General features: G+C 36.1%; 2 protein-coding genes across 2 annotated transcripts; one reads left to right on the top strand and one right to left on the bottom strand.

The window, feature by feature from the left end:
* The first annotated feature begins 1683 nt into the window (after nucleotides 1-1683).
* Nucleotides 1684-15460, top strand: e(r) (enhancer of rudimentary). The gene is made up of 4 exons (XM_071585009.1): nucleotides 1684-1814; nucleotides 7827-7914; nucleotides 7995-8115; nucleotides 14206-15460. The coding sequence occupies exons 1-4, from the start codon at nucleotides 1812-1814 to the stop codon at nucleotides 14300-14302; spliced, it is 309 nt and encodes a 102-aa protein (XP_071441110.1). The 5' UTR covers nucleotides 1684-1811; the 3' UTR covers nucleotides 14303-15460.
* Nucleotides 15461-16537: 1077 nt separating this feature from the next.
* Nucleotides 16538-21003, bottom strand: LOC139688181 (dynein regulatory complex subunit 5-like). Its single transcript, XM_071585608.1, has 3 exons — nucleotides 20865-21003; nucleotides 20088-20347; nucleotides 16538-16732 (listed from the first exon to the last, which is right to left on the bottom strand). Exons 1-3 carry the CDS (start codon nucleotides 21001-21003, stop codon nucleotides 16538-16540), a joined length of 594 nt encoding a protein of 197 aa, XP_071441709.1.
* Nucleotides 21004-21038: the final 35 nt, after the last annotated feature.

Raw genomic sequence — 21038 nt, 5'->3', positions numbered from 1 at the left:
CCCTGTGTTAATGAAAGAGCAACGATTATGGCAAACAAAACCGAACGTCCAGCTGAAGAACTTCTTTCTTCTATTGGCCAGGGCAATACAGCAGCTAGTAGTGAGTTAATGTAATCAGGTTACATGAAAAATGTACCCTCTTTAACAACCGCGGTACTGTCTAGAGCGGTCGATTTTCAAATGTCACTGCCATCAACTTGGTTTTGTGAATTCTTTCCTTTTAGTTACCATTGAGGTGACCATTAATCACTGTTTTTAATAGATGAAAAAATTATCTAATTGATTAATTTTACATGGCTTGTCATCATATAGGGACGTACTAGTCAAGGAGGAGATCATTAAACTTATGACCGGAGAGCCCGGGTTCGATACCACCACACCTAAGTTTTATGATTTATCTGGTACCATTCCTGGGAAACCATAAACCGCAATCAATGAAACTCCCCTGCTATCTTGATGCATACGCCGTTAGGCTTAGTTAGGTTAGCTCTACCCTCACATTTATTTGAGAAAGGGGTTTCATTTTATTAATTTTTATATGAAATTTAAATGATGCAATGCTCTACTTTTTAAATAGATGGAAAGCCGTTTTTATGTGTTGTTTTTTTTTAAATCATGTCACTGCAGGGGACTAATTTTATAATTTTCGGTTCAATTATTTATTTATTGTTATTTTACTATATTTTTAATATGTAATGACACTATTATAAATTAATTAGTTTTCCCTTTGCATTCCTGCTTTATATCTTTTAAACTGGATTTCTAATAATGGAGTCTAATAATGATGTCTTAGTGAGATGATGATGCTATACACGTTGGCATACATTTTTTACAACTTATTTCATTGTAAAAACTGGTAGTGAGGAATGTTGGCCCATAATTTTTCCAATGCCACAAAAAATTTTATTCTTCAATTGTAGAACTAGTGCCTTAAAAATATGCAACATCTTTGGAAGGTTTTAGTGCCACCTGCCAAAAAATTGCATTCCCGTTTTGCAGAAGTTGCATTTAAAATATCCATTGAAATGTGAGTTCCGTTTTGAAATTATTTACTTATACTGTGTTTTTAAATTGAACTATTTTTATTTTTCCGATCGATAAGTATCTCACAGTCAATATAGGTAATTTTATTTCTTACAAACGCAAACTAAGTAATATACTAATGTTATGGCTTTATTTTGGTAATAATAAATAGCATAAAATATCTATTATATGTATGGAAGGTGGTATGCATATATCGGTAGTCCAGGCGCAGAGCGTTGGACTACTAACCGGTTTCGTGCCCAGAGCGGCGTGCCTGGGTTGCATTCCCGCACGCCAATCTGGGCATCCTCAGCTCCACCCATGCTGTGCGGTTTTTCGGGTATCAGATCTTTCTGGGAAACCATAACCGGCACAGGGAAAGGAACTGGCCCCCCTACCCCGATGTGTGAATTTCACTCGCCGTTGGGCTTCGTACAGGGTGAACTCTAATCATCACCTACCAAACCGACCTTCGTGTTGATTACTGTGTTTATGGTTATATGAGGAAGACGGTTTTCAAGTCACGCGGCAATAATACGACGCCGTATCCTAGTGCTGTAGTAACGTTGTGTCATTTTAATGCAGTGCCATCTTTGAGCGAATTTTCCAAACAAAACGGAGTTAAAGGTCTATACTTGGGAGTGGATATGCCATGATTAATATCGAATGTTAGTGTTTCTTGAACGCGCTTAGTAAGTAAACGTTGATACAGGCAAGAGAATAATAGCGCTATTTTGGCCGGTTTGTCGGAGCTGAGGTTACTCCTGTGGCAACAGCATTTCCCAATCATGGTAAGGCTAAGGAGAAGTGATTTTGTTTTGAATTCAAATCTTCAATGATACTTTCGACGCACATAATGGTTAAGCTGTATTTTGTAATGCTAATGCTTGCTATGGTCAATATTTGCTGAATGTATTATCAGTCACAATTTAAGCACATACTGCAGTACTCATAGTGCAGTGGCTATTACTGTTTAATTAGTTTTTATTCGCAGTGGATGTAAGATATCGTTGCTGAGCCCGCCATGTGACTTTTTATTCAGTCGCCTACTGAATTTATGTGGACATTGTTTTCAAACTTAGCTTCTGCTCCCGGCATGATATTTGCCGAAGCAGTTATACTAAATATAGGCATTTATATTTTTAATTTCAACCGATCGAGTGAGCAAGATAGCTAACTGTGGCTCTAATTTAATGATTTGTAATAATAACAATCTGAGAACGCGTTATGCTAGAAAACTGTTTACTTTCGTCTAGTTAGCAATAATAGCCTTGGAAGTGCTGCCGTTCATAGGCCGCGAGTAAAACATCGTGGCTTACATATTTCAAATACGTTATTTAAAGGTTTTGCTTGGTCACACGTTCTTCTGAATTTGAATTAAGTCGCAAAATTAATAAATTTGAATATTAAAAATATTGTAAGAGTTTTGCATACTCGTTTCTAGCAAGTAGTGATGGAAGTGACATAATATATTTTGATGTTTTCAATTGATAATTTTGATAACGTTTTCTTAGAAGCACATCCCATTTCCATCAATTTTATTTCAGTACCTATAGAATGAATAGTGAAATAATTGTAGTATTTGGAACTTCATAACATTATATTTATTCATAACCAGTGTGGCTAGTTTGTTTACCATTGTGAATATCGCTCCGCGGAAGTTGGCCCGATTTATATTTTCTTAAAATATCATATAAATAAATTCATAAAAAATGTTATTTATGCTACATTTCTTCAAGATTAAGAATGTAAATAGGTCTCTTCTGTATTGTTCAGTCATGAACTAACCAATTGTTTAATATGCCTTTACCTGGAGAGTATATATGTATAGTTCACTAAAAGGAAGTGTATGAGCCCAGGGATTTGCCTGATGGTTATGTGAGTGTAATTAACATCTTTCAAATCCCCACCAAGGAAAGGAGTATGCTACAACCCAATGATTACTATTCCACATTTTCTGAACTATCAAACCAAATAATCCTTTAAGGTGAATATCCAACCACAGGAGAAAAAATTTCTTTATAATTTACTCCAAACTTTTAAGTGAATCTTGGCAACAAGCCTGATTTTATGACATGCACTGTTTTAAATTAACTTTTTATTTATGTATCAATTTTCCTGCAGCAATTTCAGCCTCTGTCAACAAATTCCCACACATTTTTTTCTTTAAGTGAGTTCCTCATGAATGGCATTTCCCTAAATGCCAATCAGATCTGGACATAGTATCCTTAATACTAACAGGATCACCATCAAATTTTAACAGTTTGATGTTTAACGTAATCCTCAACACTCCCAGGTAGACAATTCTCTCCTGGGTTGCTCGGCAACAACCTAGGATTTATCGAGGTTGGATGATGTATTATATCTGCCTTTTGATTTGAAATCTCTTCTCCTGGCATGTTGAGCTCTTGAATTCTCTGAATTTTAGACTCATCTTTAACCAAACAGAAAAACATCAATCATTTAAGTTTGAGTATCTGATTTCCAGAAATTGTCATTCTGATTACTGTTTCCATGAAAAACAATATCATGTACTCCTAAAATCACTTTTGGCTTCTGAGGGTCGATGAGATGATTACCTTTTGTTTCTTCTCAATTACCTGGAAAAACAGTACGTTTTGATTGTAGAGCCCACATTTTATATAGTTCTTAAGCCATATGAACATAGGTCAAACATCCTAAGGCTGTGAAGTGGCTGGTGCCCAATTGCTGCCCTGTCCATAACTGTTCTGGGATCTCTCTAACTGAACAATGCTTTGAGGAAGAAGCAGTTGAGTAAGATTCAGCACAATAGTTTATGGGCAACTCTGAGACCATTAACATGCATCGACTCTATCCACAAATATTTCTCAGTGATCTGTCAGCCTTCCCATTGTGCTTAGGTGTGTACAGGACTGTTAGGTGATGCTCAGTGCCTGCCTCGTTTAAAATAGTCCTCGTGCATTGATATACATAATCCTATCCATTGTCAGTGCTTAGGGCTTCAATCCTGCACCCTTAAGTGTTCTCTGATTTGGCTGTAAAAGCAGAGAATTAATCAGGCATCTCATATATTTGCTCTTAAAAAAATGAAAAGGTGTTCCGATTGTAATTATATTAAAAATCGACAACACTGTGCCCATATCTCCTCCGCAAGGCACACTTATGTCGGAGTGCACCAATTACAGCTTTCGGATGCTCTTGATTTCACTTGTTTTTTGAAGTTGTAGATGCTGCTTGTCTTTCAGACATGGGATACAAATTTATGAGGCATTGGCTTTCACATAATCAATTTCTGTTGTCATACTTCCTTCCATTTTGTCTGTTGCCTTCATAAGTAGGGGCCCTAAGTGCCTATGCCAGTCGCACATTCTCCAGCTTGTACTCTCCATTGACCTCTGATCCAGTAATGAGTGGATCACCCTAGGATCTGCACGTGAGGTCCTGAATCAATCTTGCGACAAAACACAAGAAGCAAACTTTTCTAATCTACGAAAACAATTCAAATTTTTTGCCAACTTTGGTATGTTAGGCTTTTTCATAGGTACAATATTATCATTTTTAATATCCATCATCATAATTAAATGAAGAATACAATGTATTCTTCATTTAATTAAAATAAATTTCCACAAGGTTGAGCTGGGAACAATTGAATCCATCATCATATTTTCACTAAGTAAAACCTATTTCCTATTTGCTCAATTAACATACTGCTTATTATGTTCTCATAAATCACAAAGCAAATGGTTTCAAGGTGACACGTGTATTGAGGCATGAGAATCTAAGTAGATATAATCTAGGTTGGGCATGCCACCTGCAGACATTGTAGTGAGCAAACTTAAAACACTAGATCCTTACTTATTGTTGCAATGGTATTTTTCAGTTGCATTGATTTTCTGTGGTGTGTGATTATCTTCAGCTAAAGAAATCTAAAATGTCTGCATGCATTCAGGCTTAACATGTCCCTTCTGTTCACATCTATATCAGCGCCAATTTTTTTCAAATCAAAAAAAGTTTTGTTAAGAAATTGGTTCTGCTGAGGTTTCTTGGTCATCTTCTCTGATGCACTCTCTTGAGGTTTGCTTCCGAATAAGCCTGACTGACTACTAGCCTCTACTGACTTACAGTCTTGCTAAAGTTACTTATTTCTTACTAACTGAGAGATTATGTGACTATATCTTCATATGCCTTCTGTAATTCACACCAACCATCCTTGGCAGTCTCGCAGTTGTAGACTTGCGGGCACATTTTGATGAAAACATGATAATTTATTAGTGTGCGAGCTTTGTTGTCTTTCGCTTCATTAAGTGGAATACCAGACAAGTCATTTAGCTAACCAGTTTCAAAACCCCAAGGCTTTTGATTCTTCATTAATTTTTTCATTGCAAATTTCCTGTCATCATAGTCATCAGAACTTTGTAATTTGTTGCCAGTCAATTCTTGGGTCTGTACCAGAGCTATCTATTATACCCTTTTATGTGCAACAGGTATCCCTCAAAATTAAGAACCAAAGAACCCAAGGCAAACATTCTGAACTTACTTCCGCACCTCTACCCAGCTACCTAGGGCCTCCAACCTGTTGTTACTTAAGTTGAAGGGTCTTCTCACCATAGAACTATTAATCATAATAGTGCATGGTCAATAGTTTTTTTGGAAGCTGACTGTAACAATTGGAGTTCAGCTACAAGATGTTTTCAAATTGTAAAATATCTTGGAGTAATAGAGAAAAATCTGTAGCGAGTTCAAGCATGGCTGCTGAATATGTAGGCTTATTATAAGGTTTCAAATAAACAATATACCTGTGTAATTTAGTGTCTCCATTATGTGGTCAAGTATATTCTCCTGTGAATATTTGTAATTATAGTCAATCAGCCCAAAAAAATTGCAGTTAGCAAAATGTATTAGTGGTGTGTGAAGTGATATGCAATACAATTTTTTGGGGGGAGCTGTGGAGGCTAAGAAAAGTGAACTTGAGTATATTCTGACTAGGTATATATTTGCAGATTTGTCCCCTAATCCCCCTGTGTGGTCCCAGAACTAAGAAATCTGTGAATAAATTAAAATTGTCTCCTAAGCTCGGAGCTTGTGTCATAAAATTGATATGAATGTGTATATTCTTATGATGCAGCAGGTCTTAGATTAAGGGTGTTTATTGGAATATTTTTTTCATTATTTTAATTGATTTGCAATCTATTTACTAATGCTATCGGTGTATTGTATTATTCATCATTTCTGTTTTGTTGTGTGAATGAGAGAATATGATGAATGAAGCCTCGGTATAATCTGGTACCTTATAGATTGCAAATAATGCAATGGTGAAAAGACCTTTTGACATGCTAGAATAAAACAGTTTCTGGCGTCACTTGGTGGAAATTCTTCTTCTTGGTGGAAAACCCAAGTGGTTTAATTTTAAGTTCAATGCTAGAATAAAAATAAATGTGAACCACTTTCTGAAGCTCACTCAATTCACAGTAATGGCAGTTCCTTTATAGACTTTTCAGTAATTTATATGTGAACTTATCGGAGTGAAGCTCAGTTATTGGTGTATAACCTTTATGTTGGGACTCATAGAATGCATATATTTCAATGTGTCAAGGGATAAAAAAAATACCTAAAAAGTTTTTATTCTGGAGTTTGTGTTCTATCTGCAAGCTGCTTGTGCATTAATATGATGAACACTGGCCACATTAGTCAATTTTGGCTCTAGTAATTATTATTTGGCATCTGATAAATTGAAATATGTTTCTTAGTTATTCACAGAAAAAAATCTGATTATGTATTGTCTTATTTAGTATCACTTTGGTGTTAATTAGTTTTTATTTTGACAGGTAATTTGGTAATGAATCAATTCACTCGACAGCCACACATGGAGTAATTAATAATTTCACTTGGCAGCTTCTATCCAAACAAGTAAATAGAATTACTGATGATCTTATGTGTAACTTTCCTGTTTTTGTGAAAGTGTGGGGTACAAATAGCACAGAACAGCAAATACTTCTCTCGCAGTACTCCTTATATGATGCAGGAATCAGTGCCTTTGTGCTAGGGGTGAATCCTTGATGCTTGTACCTCCATCCCCATTATTTCGATAGATACCTCTTATCTTATTCTCAGTACCTATGATATGAATTTAATAATCATGCCTCTATATATGGAAGACTTAAAGGTTTCTGAGCGTGGCATCATGAACACAATGTTAATATTATTTTTATGATGATAGTGCTAGCCAATTAAAATATAAAACTGGTACTCCAGGCAAGAATCTTGGACAGAAAAATATAAGCTGCAGTTTCAGCAGGGTATTACTGTGCTTACTTTGCTTCTTTCAGGTATTAATGGTTGGTCTTGGATTTAATATTTCCCTAGCTGCACTACTAGGACTATTCCAGATGTGTATCCATTTAATCTGTTAGGTCCCAGGTAATCTGATAACATGACAATTGCTAGAAATTTAATTATTGGTATCTTGACACACACTTAGGAAATCACGATTTCCACCCTGCGAATAGTAAGAGAACATTTGAAAACCTAATTCTTCCAATGTTAATGCAATATTTTACCTGGAACAGAGCCAAATATCCCCATTGTGGCTAAGGATTTACTCTAATTAATCAAATGTGTGCTCCAGTGTTTTTATTTATGAAGTATATTAAGGGCAGTGCACTGAAGCAGTCTGTGAGTAGTAATTTATAAATATGGCATTGCTGAAGTAATGTTTTGGATTATTAAAATAATTTTACTGTTAAATTCAACTCTGTAATGTAACTCCATGTATTCTGATTCCTCGGGGTACTTTCAATAAAGTTGCATATTTTTTGTTTCAGTCTCACACAATATTACTTGTCCAGCCTGGAATGAAGCCAGAAACTCGGACATACTCGGACTATGAGTCTGTCAACGAATGCATGGAAGGTAATGAAAACTTTTCTCGATTTATAAAATTGAAATATAATTTATAAATAAATCTTATGATTGATGTAATTTCATTTCAGGAGTGTGCAAGATCTACGAAGAACATCTCAAGCGCCAGAATCCAAATACTCCAAGCATCACTTATGATATCAGTCAACTGTTTGATTTCATCGATCAGATTGTAGATCTTTCCTGTCTCGTGTAAGTTTCTGTAGTGTACTCATGCCTCTTAAAAATTAAGGAAATGATGTGTAGCTAAAATTTGATTGAACTAAACTACTTGCAGTAGTTCTAGAAAAGATACAGTATTCATTCAAACTCACTCAATGGTATACTACCTTGATCAAAAAGTTCCCGGGATAACCACCGTGTGGCGCTCCCATCGTTCCGATTTGAGTTCTGTTTTTTTTGTTAAATTGGTACATCTGTTGTTGATATTCCCTTTAAATCTTAGTGTCATAACTTGACATTTGCAAAAGTTACGTAGCCAAGAGTACATCTATCTCTGTGTGTGTTGGCGATTTTTTACAATTTCAGAAATGGATTTAAATTTGCAACAACGAACTTGTATTAAATTTTGCGTAAAAAACGGATTTAGTGGCGCACGGACGTTGGAAATGTTGGAAAAGTGTTTCGGCAACGATTCTCTAAAAAAAACGGTCGTTTACCAGTGGCACGAGCGGTTCAGAAGTGGTCGTGAGTCAATCGAAGATGATGAACGTAGTGGCAGACCATCGACATCGAAAGTCGGTGAAAAAATTGATAAAGTAAAAGAAATGTTGGTCAATAACCGCAAATTAACCATCAGAGAAATAGCAGAGGACTTGAACATTGCCTATGGATCCGCCCAAGACATTGTGGTTAATGATTTGGGTTTCCGTCGTGTAGCAGCAAAGTTGGTGCCAAAAGACCTCAATTTCATGCAAAAAAGAGACCGTGTTGACGTCGCAAAAGACATGATTTGCGAGGCTGAATCCGATCCCACATTCATCAAAAGGATCATTACTGGAGACGAGACGTGGGTTTATGAGTACGACACGCAATCCAGACATCAGGCAAGTGAATGGCGTTCACCAAATGAGCCGAGACCAAAAAAACCACGTCGTTTTCAGTCAAAAAAGAAGGCAATGCTGACGGTTTTCATGGATTACAACGGTGTAGTGCATCATGAATTTTTGCCAGAAGGCCAGACAGTAAACAAAGAGTATTATTTGGGCGTTATGAGACGTTTGCGTGAAGCAATTCGCCGAAAGAGACCAGAAATGTGGGCAGAAAACTCGTGGATTTTGCACCATGATAACGCACCGTCGCACAGTGCTATCATTATTCGTAATTTTTTGACGAAAAATGCAACAAATACCATCCAACAGCCACCGAATTCACCTGATTTGGCTCCCTGTGACTTCTTTCTGTTCAATCGAGTTAAAAAACCATTACGGGGAACGCGTTTTAGCAGCCGAGAGGAAGTAATGGAAAAATCGCAGGAAGCACTGATGGACATACCGAAAACCGAATATAAAAAATGTTTCGAGGATTGGATCAAGCGCTGGCATAAGTGTGTTGCAGTCGATGGGGATTACTTTGAAGGGGACAATATAGATTTAGATGAATAAACTTGTATTTTTAATTTTCTGAATAAATTCCGGGAAATTTTTGATCAAGGTAGTATATACATGGCAATCAAATTTGTTGTCAAATGTTGGAAAGCCATGATGCGATGTAGTCCTATTGAATACTTTATCCTTTCCAAGGCTATTTAGTTAAATAATAAATGACCGAATAAGTCACTCATTAGGTAATCCCATATTACTTTGAACTCAAATTGCATTCTATGCTGATTTTTTCCCACTGTTTAATTTTTTTTATGGCAGTTGTTGATTGGTTGGTGGTGGAGCTTAACAGCTCACAAGTTTCATGATAAGTTAATTAAGCATTAATATTTTGCATGGGAGAGTAATTTGAAAAGTTCTCAAAATGGAATAGAGATAAACGACTTGCCTTAGTGAATTTTTTTTTCGATGTAGTCTCCCTGTACACTAATGCACTTGGTCTAGCAATGTTCCAATGTCTTGATCCCATCTCGAAAACTAGATTGTTTCACGCCTGCAAATACCCATCTACTTGACAGTTAGTTCTTTTTTTTTGAGAGAATCTCTGTCCACTGAGGAAAATTTTGAGCTTGGGGAAGAGGTGAAAATCTAATGGAGGTAAATGAGGCGGTTATGGCAACTGTTCATATCTTAATTCACATATTTTTGCCATGGCAAAGAGACTTGTACATTGGCTTGATAAAAGATGACTTTCTTCCTTGCCACACCTGGCCTATTTTCTTATCTTTTGCTGTGGTTGATTGTGGAGGTTAGCATTATATTATCCAATAATTGTTTGACCAGTGGGAAGATGATGTATCAGTAGAATCACTTTTGCATCCCAGAAAACTGAAGCCATCACCTTTCTGGCCGAATGTATTACCTTATCTTTGCTTTCTTGGTGGTGAATCAACATGTTCCCACTGCTTTGCCTGTTGTTTCGTGTCTGGGGTATAGTAGTGGACCTAAGTTTCATCTGTGGTCACAAACCGGCGAAGAAAATCTTGTTGGTTGCTCTTGAAATGGGTCAAACATGATTCAGAAATTCTCATTCATATGCGTTTGTGATCGTGCATCAAGAGTCACAGCACCATTCTAGCAGATAATTTTCGCATCCAATTCCACTGTTAAAATGTGATATGACCCCTCAGATGACATCCTTACAGCTTCGGCAATTTCTGGCACTTTCAGTCAGCGATCCTCCATGACCATTTTATGCACTTTAGCAATAATTTCTGGGGTAGTGGCATATTTTGGTCGAACACTACCTGGTTCATCATCTAAGCTGTCCCAACCAAACTCGTTCATTCATTTGGCAACCGTTGAATATGAAGGAGCAGAGTCCCCCAGAGCATTATGCTTGGTAGCATGAATTGCCTGAGATAATACTAAGGATTGGCAGTACTTAATACTTCTTGGCTAAGGACACCACTTTTTTGAATCATTAGATCCAATTAAACATCAGTGGGGTACAACAGGGAGTGAATAGACTACAGATAAAACTTTTTCGAAGGACGAATAAATCACGACTGCTGGCTTTGGTTGTGATTCCAGCAAAAATGCAAGCCAAGTCAAACGGAGGAATCATATGTACTCCTCTGAAAGGGGTCCAACTAGCCAGGGAGTGGGATTTCTTGTGATCGCAGGCAGCACCAGTGCGTGCTTCTCACTGCAAAATGACTAGCTAATCTTATGGAACGCGAAGAGAGAGAGGGAGTATTTAAAAGAAAACTGGGGAACAGGGTTGTTAATGTGGAACAGTTGTTGGCAGAATATTATTTTAGAATTAAGAGCAGACCCAGTCAATGTATTGGTAATCCAGGTGTACATACATAGAAGCATGCAGTCCTAGGTAGGAAGAAGTAGATGGTGCATACAATGTGTGATGCAATGATTGCAAATAAAACTAGAAGAAGACACCACTTATGTGAACTTAACTGATCAACGCAAGTTAGTATTGTTGGATACTGTGGTGGGGAATTAAAATATGGTGGTAGACTTCACTTTCTCTTTACATATAGTGGTAGCCCCCAACTGTTGCACTTGATTGGCTGTGAATTTCAGTGTGACTCCTATTGCATTTATAAAATGAATCACTAATTGAACATCACAATTGATAGGATTGGTTAGTTGTTGTGCTGATTGTAAGGCACTCAGGAAAAAGGCAAATTTACTAGAACTGTGAGCAGTATGATGGAACTGCCCCAACAAACTAGTTAAAGCTACTTTGCATGTGCAAAGTAATCAGTGTTGCCATCATAATGCATATCAAGTGAATTTCCCCTTCTCCTGTATTGGCAAATATCTCAGTTAAAGAACATTGAAAGACAGTCATTGTATTATGTTAAGATAAGTCACAGGTATGATAGGTTGACAAAATACTCGCTATATGCAGGAGAGGATTACTGGAAGAATAATTCACTAGCCAAGCACCCAGCATCAGTAATAAAGTTTGCAATTGAAGTAGAGAATAATGGATGTTTTCCCTTTCTGGATATCTTAGTAGTCGAGAAGAAATATTGATCAACAGCTCATGGTGTCTACAAGTAGAAAACTCTTTCTAACATATATTTGCATGCTCCATCCCACCATCATCCCCTGCAGCTGTGACTGACAATATACGGGAAAAGAAAGAGAGCAATATGATGTAGTTTGGCCGAGCATACGAAGGTTCTTCAAAACAAGCACTTAATGATGTTAGTGGTTGTGGAGCATGCATTCACATGCCAAGATCAACACATTAATATTAATGAAAATTTATGTGATAGCAAGAGAAAAATTTTGTTTCCTCATACCATGTATGTGAGGCGATTGAAATAAATAGAAAAAATTCATTTGAATTTCAGAATAGATGACTTCAGGTGCACAACAATTTCAAACTGATGATTTTTAAAAAGACATTTCAAACCAATGGGAGTGCACCAGCTCATGACCCTTCACTTTTGTTGGGAGTCCATGTCACACGTGTGATTTATTTCAATGTGATGCAATGGCTCCTTTTTAATATTCTTCCATGTTTGCTTCTAATGGTGAAGGAGGAATCACTTGGCATTGGCATCTGATTGTTTGAGTTTGTAGGTAGGACTCAATTATATCAATATATTCCTTTGGCAGCCCTTCTTCCAAATAATTCATTATTTCCAGGAATTCATCAATGAGTAAGTTGGAAGTTTTATGGATGCTATATTAGAGCTTTCCATCAAATTATTTGCTCCTAATTTGGCCTTTGATCTCTGTGAAGTAAGAAGAGTTCTTCATGAAAGATTCCATCTTTCCAGTGTAGAGTTCAAGAGGTTTGGCCATCATAAGTATCCATATATTCTATTCCATCATATGCATGTTGGCAAGTCAATGATGTTGGTGATTGGGTGCTGAGGAATGCCTTCCTTGTGTATTTTTGGAATTCCATGTAGTCAGTATCCAATGTCACCCTTGCTTTTTAATTTAGGTGTGGAGGACATTGTAAAAGTGGCATGGGAAGTACTAGAGGTATAAATGAAAGTTGGGGAATTTATAAAATCAATTTAGTTTGTGGGTGATCAGGCTTAAAATAACAAGTCAGCCTATGGGTTATAGTCATTGCAAAGTGCATTTGAAAATCAATGTGATAGATTGGGGATGAGAATTAATGTAAACGAAACAAAGAAAGAGGAGCGCTAAGTTAAACATAAAAATAAGAGGTGATAAACTTGACATTGTATATCATTTTACTAACATCTTGGAAGTATTTTTGACCAAAATGGTCAAAGTATTAGGGGTACAAGGAAGACTTGAATTGGGCAAATAAGCTTTCAAAAGGTGGAGGAAGTCAATGACAGAGGCATTGAGTAAGGATGTTAGGAAAATATTCCTGAAAACTATATATGGAGTGTAGTTCAGTACGGAGCAGAAACATTGTCATTGAGGCAAGATGGCAGACATGAATTAGAGACTTTTTGAAGTGTGGGTGCAGAGGAGGTTGGAAATAGATTGAAAGGAAAACAAACAACAAAACACTAGGCATTGTGAGGAAGGAGAGAGGATTGTTTCCAGGGATCCTAAGGAGATAGAAAAGGTGGATGAAGAGAATGTTGATTGTCAAATTTGTTTCAAGCATGATGTGGTGGAAATCGAACATAATGAATAGCTAATAGTAGCAATTCCACTGGATAAAATTTATTGTATGACCAGGTTTCCATGTATTACCTGATAATGATGATGTAATACATCAAAGCCTGGCCGTACAAAAATTTTATCCAGTGGAATAGTGCTACTATTAGTTATTCATTATGTTGATTGTCATTCCGATGTTAAAAACTGTAATAGAGGGAAGAATGTTAGGCAAACAATGAAAGGGTAGGGGAATGATTGGCATGTTGGTTTGAATTAAGAGAGGAAATTAGTATGCAGAATTTGAAGAAGGGTGTTGTAATTTAGTTAGTATTTTGTCCAGAGAAACAAAGAAATGAGTCATTGTTCAGTCCATGTTCATCCAAAACCTACCTTACATGGCAGACTATGTAGTAATAACTACCAATAACTGCCATTACCTATATCATGCACTAGGAGAGTTTCTCAGTGTTTTTCCTGTACTTGAGGTTCTGTAATTAGTTAACATCAGGTTCTACAGTAATGAAAGTAAAACTTAGGTTTAATCATTAAAATATCTCATTACTTCTTTGCCTCTACAGTTATTATTGTGTTCATTTTTATGGTTTTCCAGGTACCAGAAAAGCACCAATACATATGCCCCTTATAACAAGGATTGGATCAAGGAAAAAATTTATGTGTTGCTTCGGCGACAGGCTGCAAGGATGTGATCATTAGGCCCATGGAAATTCAGTTACTTTGGATAATATGGGTCTGATGTTTTTAGGATGAGAATGTGTACCAGAGAGCTATTTTTAAAGTGTGGAAATTTAAGGATTGCAATTTTTTATTTGACATGTGCATCAGTGGAGATTTATTTGTGGTGTGAGTGATAATTGTTTTATGTTAGGAATCAGTATCTGTGGTCGTGTAAATGAGGTAAACATGATCAAAATTTCTTTTGAAAGTGAACTGTAGTCATTGACAATTTGTCCCATTTGTGACATTAATTCATTCCTTGTATGTGGGTCTGTCAACACAATGTTAAGTGTAATAGAATTGATCATCAAATATTAACTAAATTTCAGACTCTAGTTAATAATTATGACAACGCTAAATGTAGTTATGACCTACCTCTCAGTTCCTTTCCTCATTTGATTTCCCAAACATGGCTTTTTCTTTGTGGTCAAGTAGAAGGGATATTGCTCATGTATTAATATTTATTGTTATCCATCCTTTCAAAAAATGGCAAAGGTCTGCTTGCACAACACCAAATTGACCTGCTATTTATTGTATTTTAATACAATATTCTCCTAATTATTTAGTCATTTCTGTTTTCAGTGTTAAAACTCACACTTCTTTATTAAATCTCTTGATTCATAGTACATATTTCATTATTTAACGTGGAAAGTATGTTACGAGGAATATATTTTAATAAATAGCTATTTTCATTTGCATGTGTTTCATGATTATTTAGCCACTTGCTCGAGGACAAAAAGATTCCATTCTAGATAATAGTAAGCCCCCTCTGTTTTCATTGGTGCTTAGATGAGAAGAAGCCATGGCTTAAAAGAAAATAGTTATTATTTATAAGTTGAATTGATAACTTAACAATTTTCAAAATTTTTATTATTCTGCTTCATCTGTATGATATATGTCGTGATACAGTCATTTTTAGTAAAGCAAGGCATGTGTCTGGTTTCATCAAAAATGAATTTTTAAAAACACAGCTGTCATGTTACCTTATTTTGATGATGTGTTTTAGACTTTCCTTTGGTAAAATGCGTGTAAATAATTCAAATGCACTTTGCATTTGCAATATTTGGCATTTATTGTCATGTTTTGTTATAAGTGTATCGATATATTTCATTAAAATAATTTAAAATGAACACCTATTTATTACAAAATGGTCAAACCTTTTTTCATTTTTCTTGTGCTAAGGATTATATTTCATTAATATTTGTGTAATTATTTTGTATACTATCTATTTGATGTACTCATAGATATAATCTTTGGATAATTGAAATCTCATAGATGTGTTAATACGAAGTATTTAACATCACAAGCGAGACAGACAAAGTAGAAAATGTCTTCATTGGCGTAGGAGTTCAGCTGATGTGATGAGTAGGATAGAGAGATGTTGAATGAGGGGAGAAGGTTAATTGAGTGGTTGGTGAAGTAGTGGGAGAAGAAAATTGCTAATGTGCAATATATCAGCTGGGAGTTTGGAAGGTTTTTAATAGTCTTTCTGATTTCTTGTTTTAAATGCTTTGGTTTGAGTAAAATAAATTGGTGAGTCTGGTAAATATGGTATGGTGAAGAAAATTTGAGGCCCGCTAAAGATGCTATTGTGCCTCTCTAAAGGAAGGGGTGTATGAAATTCAGTGTGTCTCTCATGCTAAGCAAGACAAACCAAAAAGCCTATATGGATTCAGGCTGAGGGAGGAGAGAAGAGCTCTTGAGGCAATGGAATACTACAGCCATTGCAGAGCATTTCATGACAGGAATGGGATTCAGTATACTCTTTGATGAGGTAAAATTTCTAGTCTCATTTGTGAAACATGTGAGATAGCCAAATTGCCAACTTACTTTAATAGGGGAAGTGATGGTTTCAGCCCTTTTGTGCAAAAGACACTTAACTGCCAGTGGGAAATACCAGTTGATATTTGTAAATATGAACAACATTGAGTATAAACACAGTGATGTAGGAAAAAATGAAATTGCAAAGGTATTCCCTGTTAATTTTATGCTAGTACATTTGTATTTTGGACAAGCTGGTGGCTGTATTAAATTTTGTGTTTTTTCCAGGTTTGTAGTAAATTTTCTATATTGGCATTGACTGTACCACGTTGATGTAACATGCCTTAGCACTTATTGTAAATTGCCTGAATTCTCCATTATACATATGACAGTTTACATAGGAATATAATAACACATTCAGGTATAAATGCATTGAAACAAAATTCTTAACTTTCTTCTATGGTTTTCATATTTGGTTGTGAATTACTATTGATATTGTTTCTTGTACTGTTTGCTATATTTCTGGCCAGTTGTTCATTAATGGCAAACTCCCATGCCTGTGATACATTTGTCATTCTGAGATCTAGTTTTTGTAGCTTGAAATTTTTTATTAATCCTTGGTTCAGCAATTCCCCTGATTCCTGAAATTTGAAAAAATATTATATTTGTGACATGAATTAATTTTTTCCGCTTTACATCTAACTGTTCTGCAAAAATGATTGGGTTAGCCCCTACCGATTAGGGTAGATTGTTTGGATGGACAAAAATACACAATTATAATCAAGTTAAATCAAAGAAAGTCACCAAATTTCAAAATGTCTGAGGGGTTAAAACTATTAATTTTTTACAAATCTAGGGGTGGTATGTCCTTTTGATAGCATACACATATATCTGCAAGTAATTAATCATTGCAGGCATAACTTTGTGAAATTGTGCCATGATGAATAATGTCAAAATTAAACTTTTTAATTTCTGGTATAAAATAAACTTAAATGTGACCTAGGTTTCATTGCACTGTAGCATCATCAGGCCTGGTCCTAGGTGGTATTTAAGTTTATTTTATGTGTGGAACGACAGAGATTTATCTTGATTTTATTCATTATATTTGTGAGTTATACACATTTTGGATTTTGACAATTCAATCACCATATTTGAAACAATTTTTTATGCCTAATAATTTGCATTTTATATTTAACTTGACTGATAATATACATGTAAAATACGGTGGAACCTCACAGAGCAATCATAATTCGTTTTGGGATATTTCTCTTTGTAGCAAAACAATTTTTCCTCTATAAATTAATGTAAAATGTGATAATGCTATCCATGCCAAGAAAATAAACTAAAGGTTTATTCAAAGAAAATAATATGTATACATTTTTATGGATTGTAAATAATCTTCATCTTCTCTTCTACATGGAATGAACTAACCTGGAATGCAAATTTGATTTGTAAAAAACAAAAACCATTCTAAGTCCTTAGTTTATTATTTATAGTATATTCCAAATGCTATTGATTGCTTAAAGGTACCAGCTAGATTATATTCTGGTTAGACACAGGTTTAGGAACAGTGTGATAAATTCGCACAGCTTCCCGGGATCGGATGCGGACTCTGACCACTATTTAGTTGTAATGAAATGTAGTGTCCGTTTCAAAATGATGAGGCAGGGACGGTGGGTAAGAAAATGGAATGTAGAAGCATTAAATGGATTGACAAGGAAGGAGTACCCGGAGGCTGTAGAGAAAATCAAGGAGGATGGTAAGGAGCTGAGTATTACCAAAGAAAAATGGGAATGTATCAAGAAAGGGATATTGAAAGGCACTATTGGAACTGTTAATGCAAAAAGGACTAGGAAACCATGGATAACGGATGAGATGATTACAATGACGGATGAGAGGAGAAAATGGAAGAATGTAAACACAGAGTCAGGCAAAATGAAGTACAAAGAATGAAACAAGAAATTGAGGGAGACAACAAATAAAGCAAAAGAAGCATGGTGGAAGATGCAGTGCGAGGATATGGAAAGTTTGCAGAGGAAGGGTGAAATTGGTGCGTTGTACAGCAAAGTTAAATCTTTATCGGTAGGTAAGAGAGGGAGATCTATGCTAACAGTTAGAGATAAGGTGGGTAAGATAATAGTTGACACAGGAAAGATCCTAGAGAGATGGAAGGAATATATAGAAGAACTGTATAGTAAAGAACTTAGACCAACAAAGTTAGACATAGAAAAGGAACAAGACATAGAGGAAGATAGCTTAGGTCTAGGCATACTCAATGATGAGATAGAAAGGGCATTAAGGGAGATGAAACTAAATAAGGCCATGGGGGTGGATAACATTCCCGCGGAACTATTGAAATGTTTAGGAAAATGTGGGAGGAAGAGGCTATATGGGCTGATTCGTAGTATCTATGAGGAAGGAATCTGACTGGAAGACTTTGTGAGATCAGTGTTAGTTCCTAATACGAAAAAGGTAAAGGCTGCATCATGTGAGGACTACAGAAAAATAAGTTTGATATCCCATGCAGCTTAAATTGTTCTCAGGATCATCAGTAAAAGGATAGAGAGTAGGGCAGCAAAAGGATAGAGAGTAATGATTACTCAGGGGATGATCAGTTTGGGTTTAGGAAGGGGAGAGGCACGCGTGATGCTATTGCAGTAATGAGATCACTAATCGAGAGGAATATAGAATACAATCAGGAAGTATATGCCTGTTTCGTAGATTTCGAAAAAGCGTTTGATAAAGTAAATTTGGAAAAACTAATGAGTACATTGCAGAAAGTAGGAATAGATTGGTGGGAAAGGAGGCTAATCTGCAACCTGTACATGTCTCAAGACTGCTGAGGTGCGAGTTGGGAACGGGGAGTCTGGATGGGCAGTGTTAGGAAGAGGTGTAAGGCAGGGTTGCCCATTATCACCTTTGCTGTTCAACCTGTATGTAGAGGAAATGATTAAAGAGGCATGGGAAGAAAAGGACGTAGGAATGAAAGTGGGCGAGGGATTCGTAAAATCAGTTATGTTTGCTGATGACCAAGCTCTAATTTGTCAGTCAGCCAATGGGTTGCAAGTATTGCTGAGTGAATTGGAAACTCAGTGCGATGGATATGGGACGAGAATCAATATTAATAAAACAAAGGTTATGTGGTTTTCTAGAAAGAGAAAGGCTAAGGTTATCATTAAAATAGGAGGGCAAAATCTAGAACAGTTAACGTGTGTTGGAAGTGTGTTGGGCCAACACGCTCAAAGTAGTAGGGACGTAAGGAGAAGAATTGAACTAGACAAAGAGGCTGGCTTTTACAAGGAGGAGGGAGTTGATGACAGGGATGTTGAGTAGTAAGGATGTCAAGAAAAGACTCGTAAAAACTTTGATATGTACAGTGTGGAAATGTGGTCATTGAAGCAGGAGAATAGAGGTAGTTTGGAGGCTTTTGAAATGTGGGTATGGAGAAGAATGGAGAGTGAAATGGACCAAAAGGAAAACAAATGAGGAAGTACTAGGTGGTACTACTATGGTGTGCAAGGAGAGGGGTTTGCTAGGAGAGATTCTAAGGAGGCATGAAAAATAGATGAAGACAGTGGGATATTGAACGGGATAGGATAGGGATGATGGATGGGATGAATGGAGGAAGGAAGTACTCGATGATGAAGAGGGACCTGATGTCGACTAGGTTGCTGGATTGTGTTTTGTTGGGAGTCACAAAATATTTATTTGGTAGTTGTGACCATCCGAAAACCTACATTAACTGGTAGATTATCTAATCATAGTAATTCCAAATACTTTTTGCTAAAAAACTATCTAGAGGCATTTGTTTTTGCCTGTGCTTTAAAAATTTGTGAAAATGGGACAGAATTATCATTAAACAAATATTTAGTGTGCATAGCCACTGCCTTATTTGGGTGATCTATATCTTGGGTGATAAATTTCTTAGTGCAGAAACAGATGAGGAAAGGGCAATGGAAATGTTTCTCCTTTTTCTTGTTATTTTAAAAACATTACCTCTGTAAGGTCATTGTTGCTCAGATCCATCTCCAGAAGTGTTGAATTCACTTTGAACATCTCTCCAACAAATTTCCCAGCTTTACTTCCCAATCCGCAAGCAGCCAGGAATAACGATTTCAGTTTTGTATTTTGTGACAGGGCAGAACAAAGGAATATTCCTCCTTCATCGCCCACGTACGAGTTCAGGCGTAAATCCAAATGAGCCAGTGCAGGAGACCTTGCTAATGCAAAACTTATGCCTTCAATACCTAATGAACCTAACACAAAAGGGAGAAATTATTGACTTAAATAATTTCAATAGAAATGCATTGTTATTCATATTTGCTAATTCTTTAGCTTTATATTGTTCATCTACCTGCTACTTTATTTTGGAGTGGGCTTTATTAAACAATATAGTTTACTTAGTTTTAGGGTTCAGTTTTTTGAGAAACATGGGTTAGTATTAATGAAAAAATTCTTAAATCATGATGTGGTTCGCAAAAAAAGTATATGAACTGGCGGCTTTTGGAGGTGTATTATAAACACAGTGATAATTTTTAAGCAGGATGGGAGTGGACCAATAGAAATAATTTTCCTTTAGTCTTTCTCTATGCAGACTATAAACTGCTCTCTCTTTTTACTATAAGATCCACCAGTGATCAAAAATGCTGTCACCCTAGGACTAATTTATCCATTGAGATATTTCATGAACCTTTAATTTTATTAAGAATCTGTACTCCTGGTGTGAATCAAACCTTCATAAAGTAATATAATTAGGACCTTAAGAAAACTAACCTATGTAGTTGTTACACAATTTTAGTTCCTGTAGGCTTTTATGCCATGATATCAGCTTTGCCAAGGCTATTGCTCCATCATTTGATATGCGGTTGTGTGAAAAATCAAGAATTTCAAGTTGTGTCACTCCATTAATCATACTCTGGAGTAAAACGATCAATCGTGCATCATCTA

This window comes from Hetaerina americana, unplaced genomic scaffold (genome assembly GCF_022747635.1).
Source record: "Hetaerina americana unplaced genomic scaffold, ioHetAmer1.1.p SCAF_2, whole genome shotgun sequence".
Lineage (NCBI taxonomy): Eukaryota > Metazoa > Arthropoda > Insecta > Odonata > Calopterygidae > Hetaerina > Hetaerina americana.
Note: the sequence above shows the minus strand (reverse complement) of the source record. Positions and strands in the feature narration are given on the sequence as shown.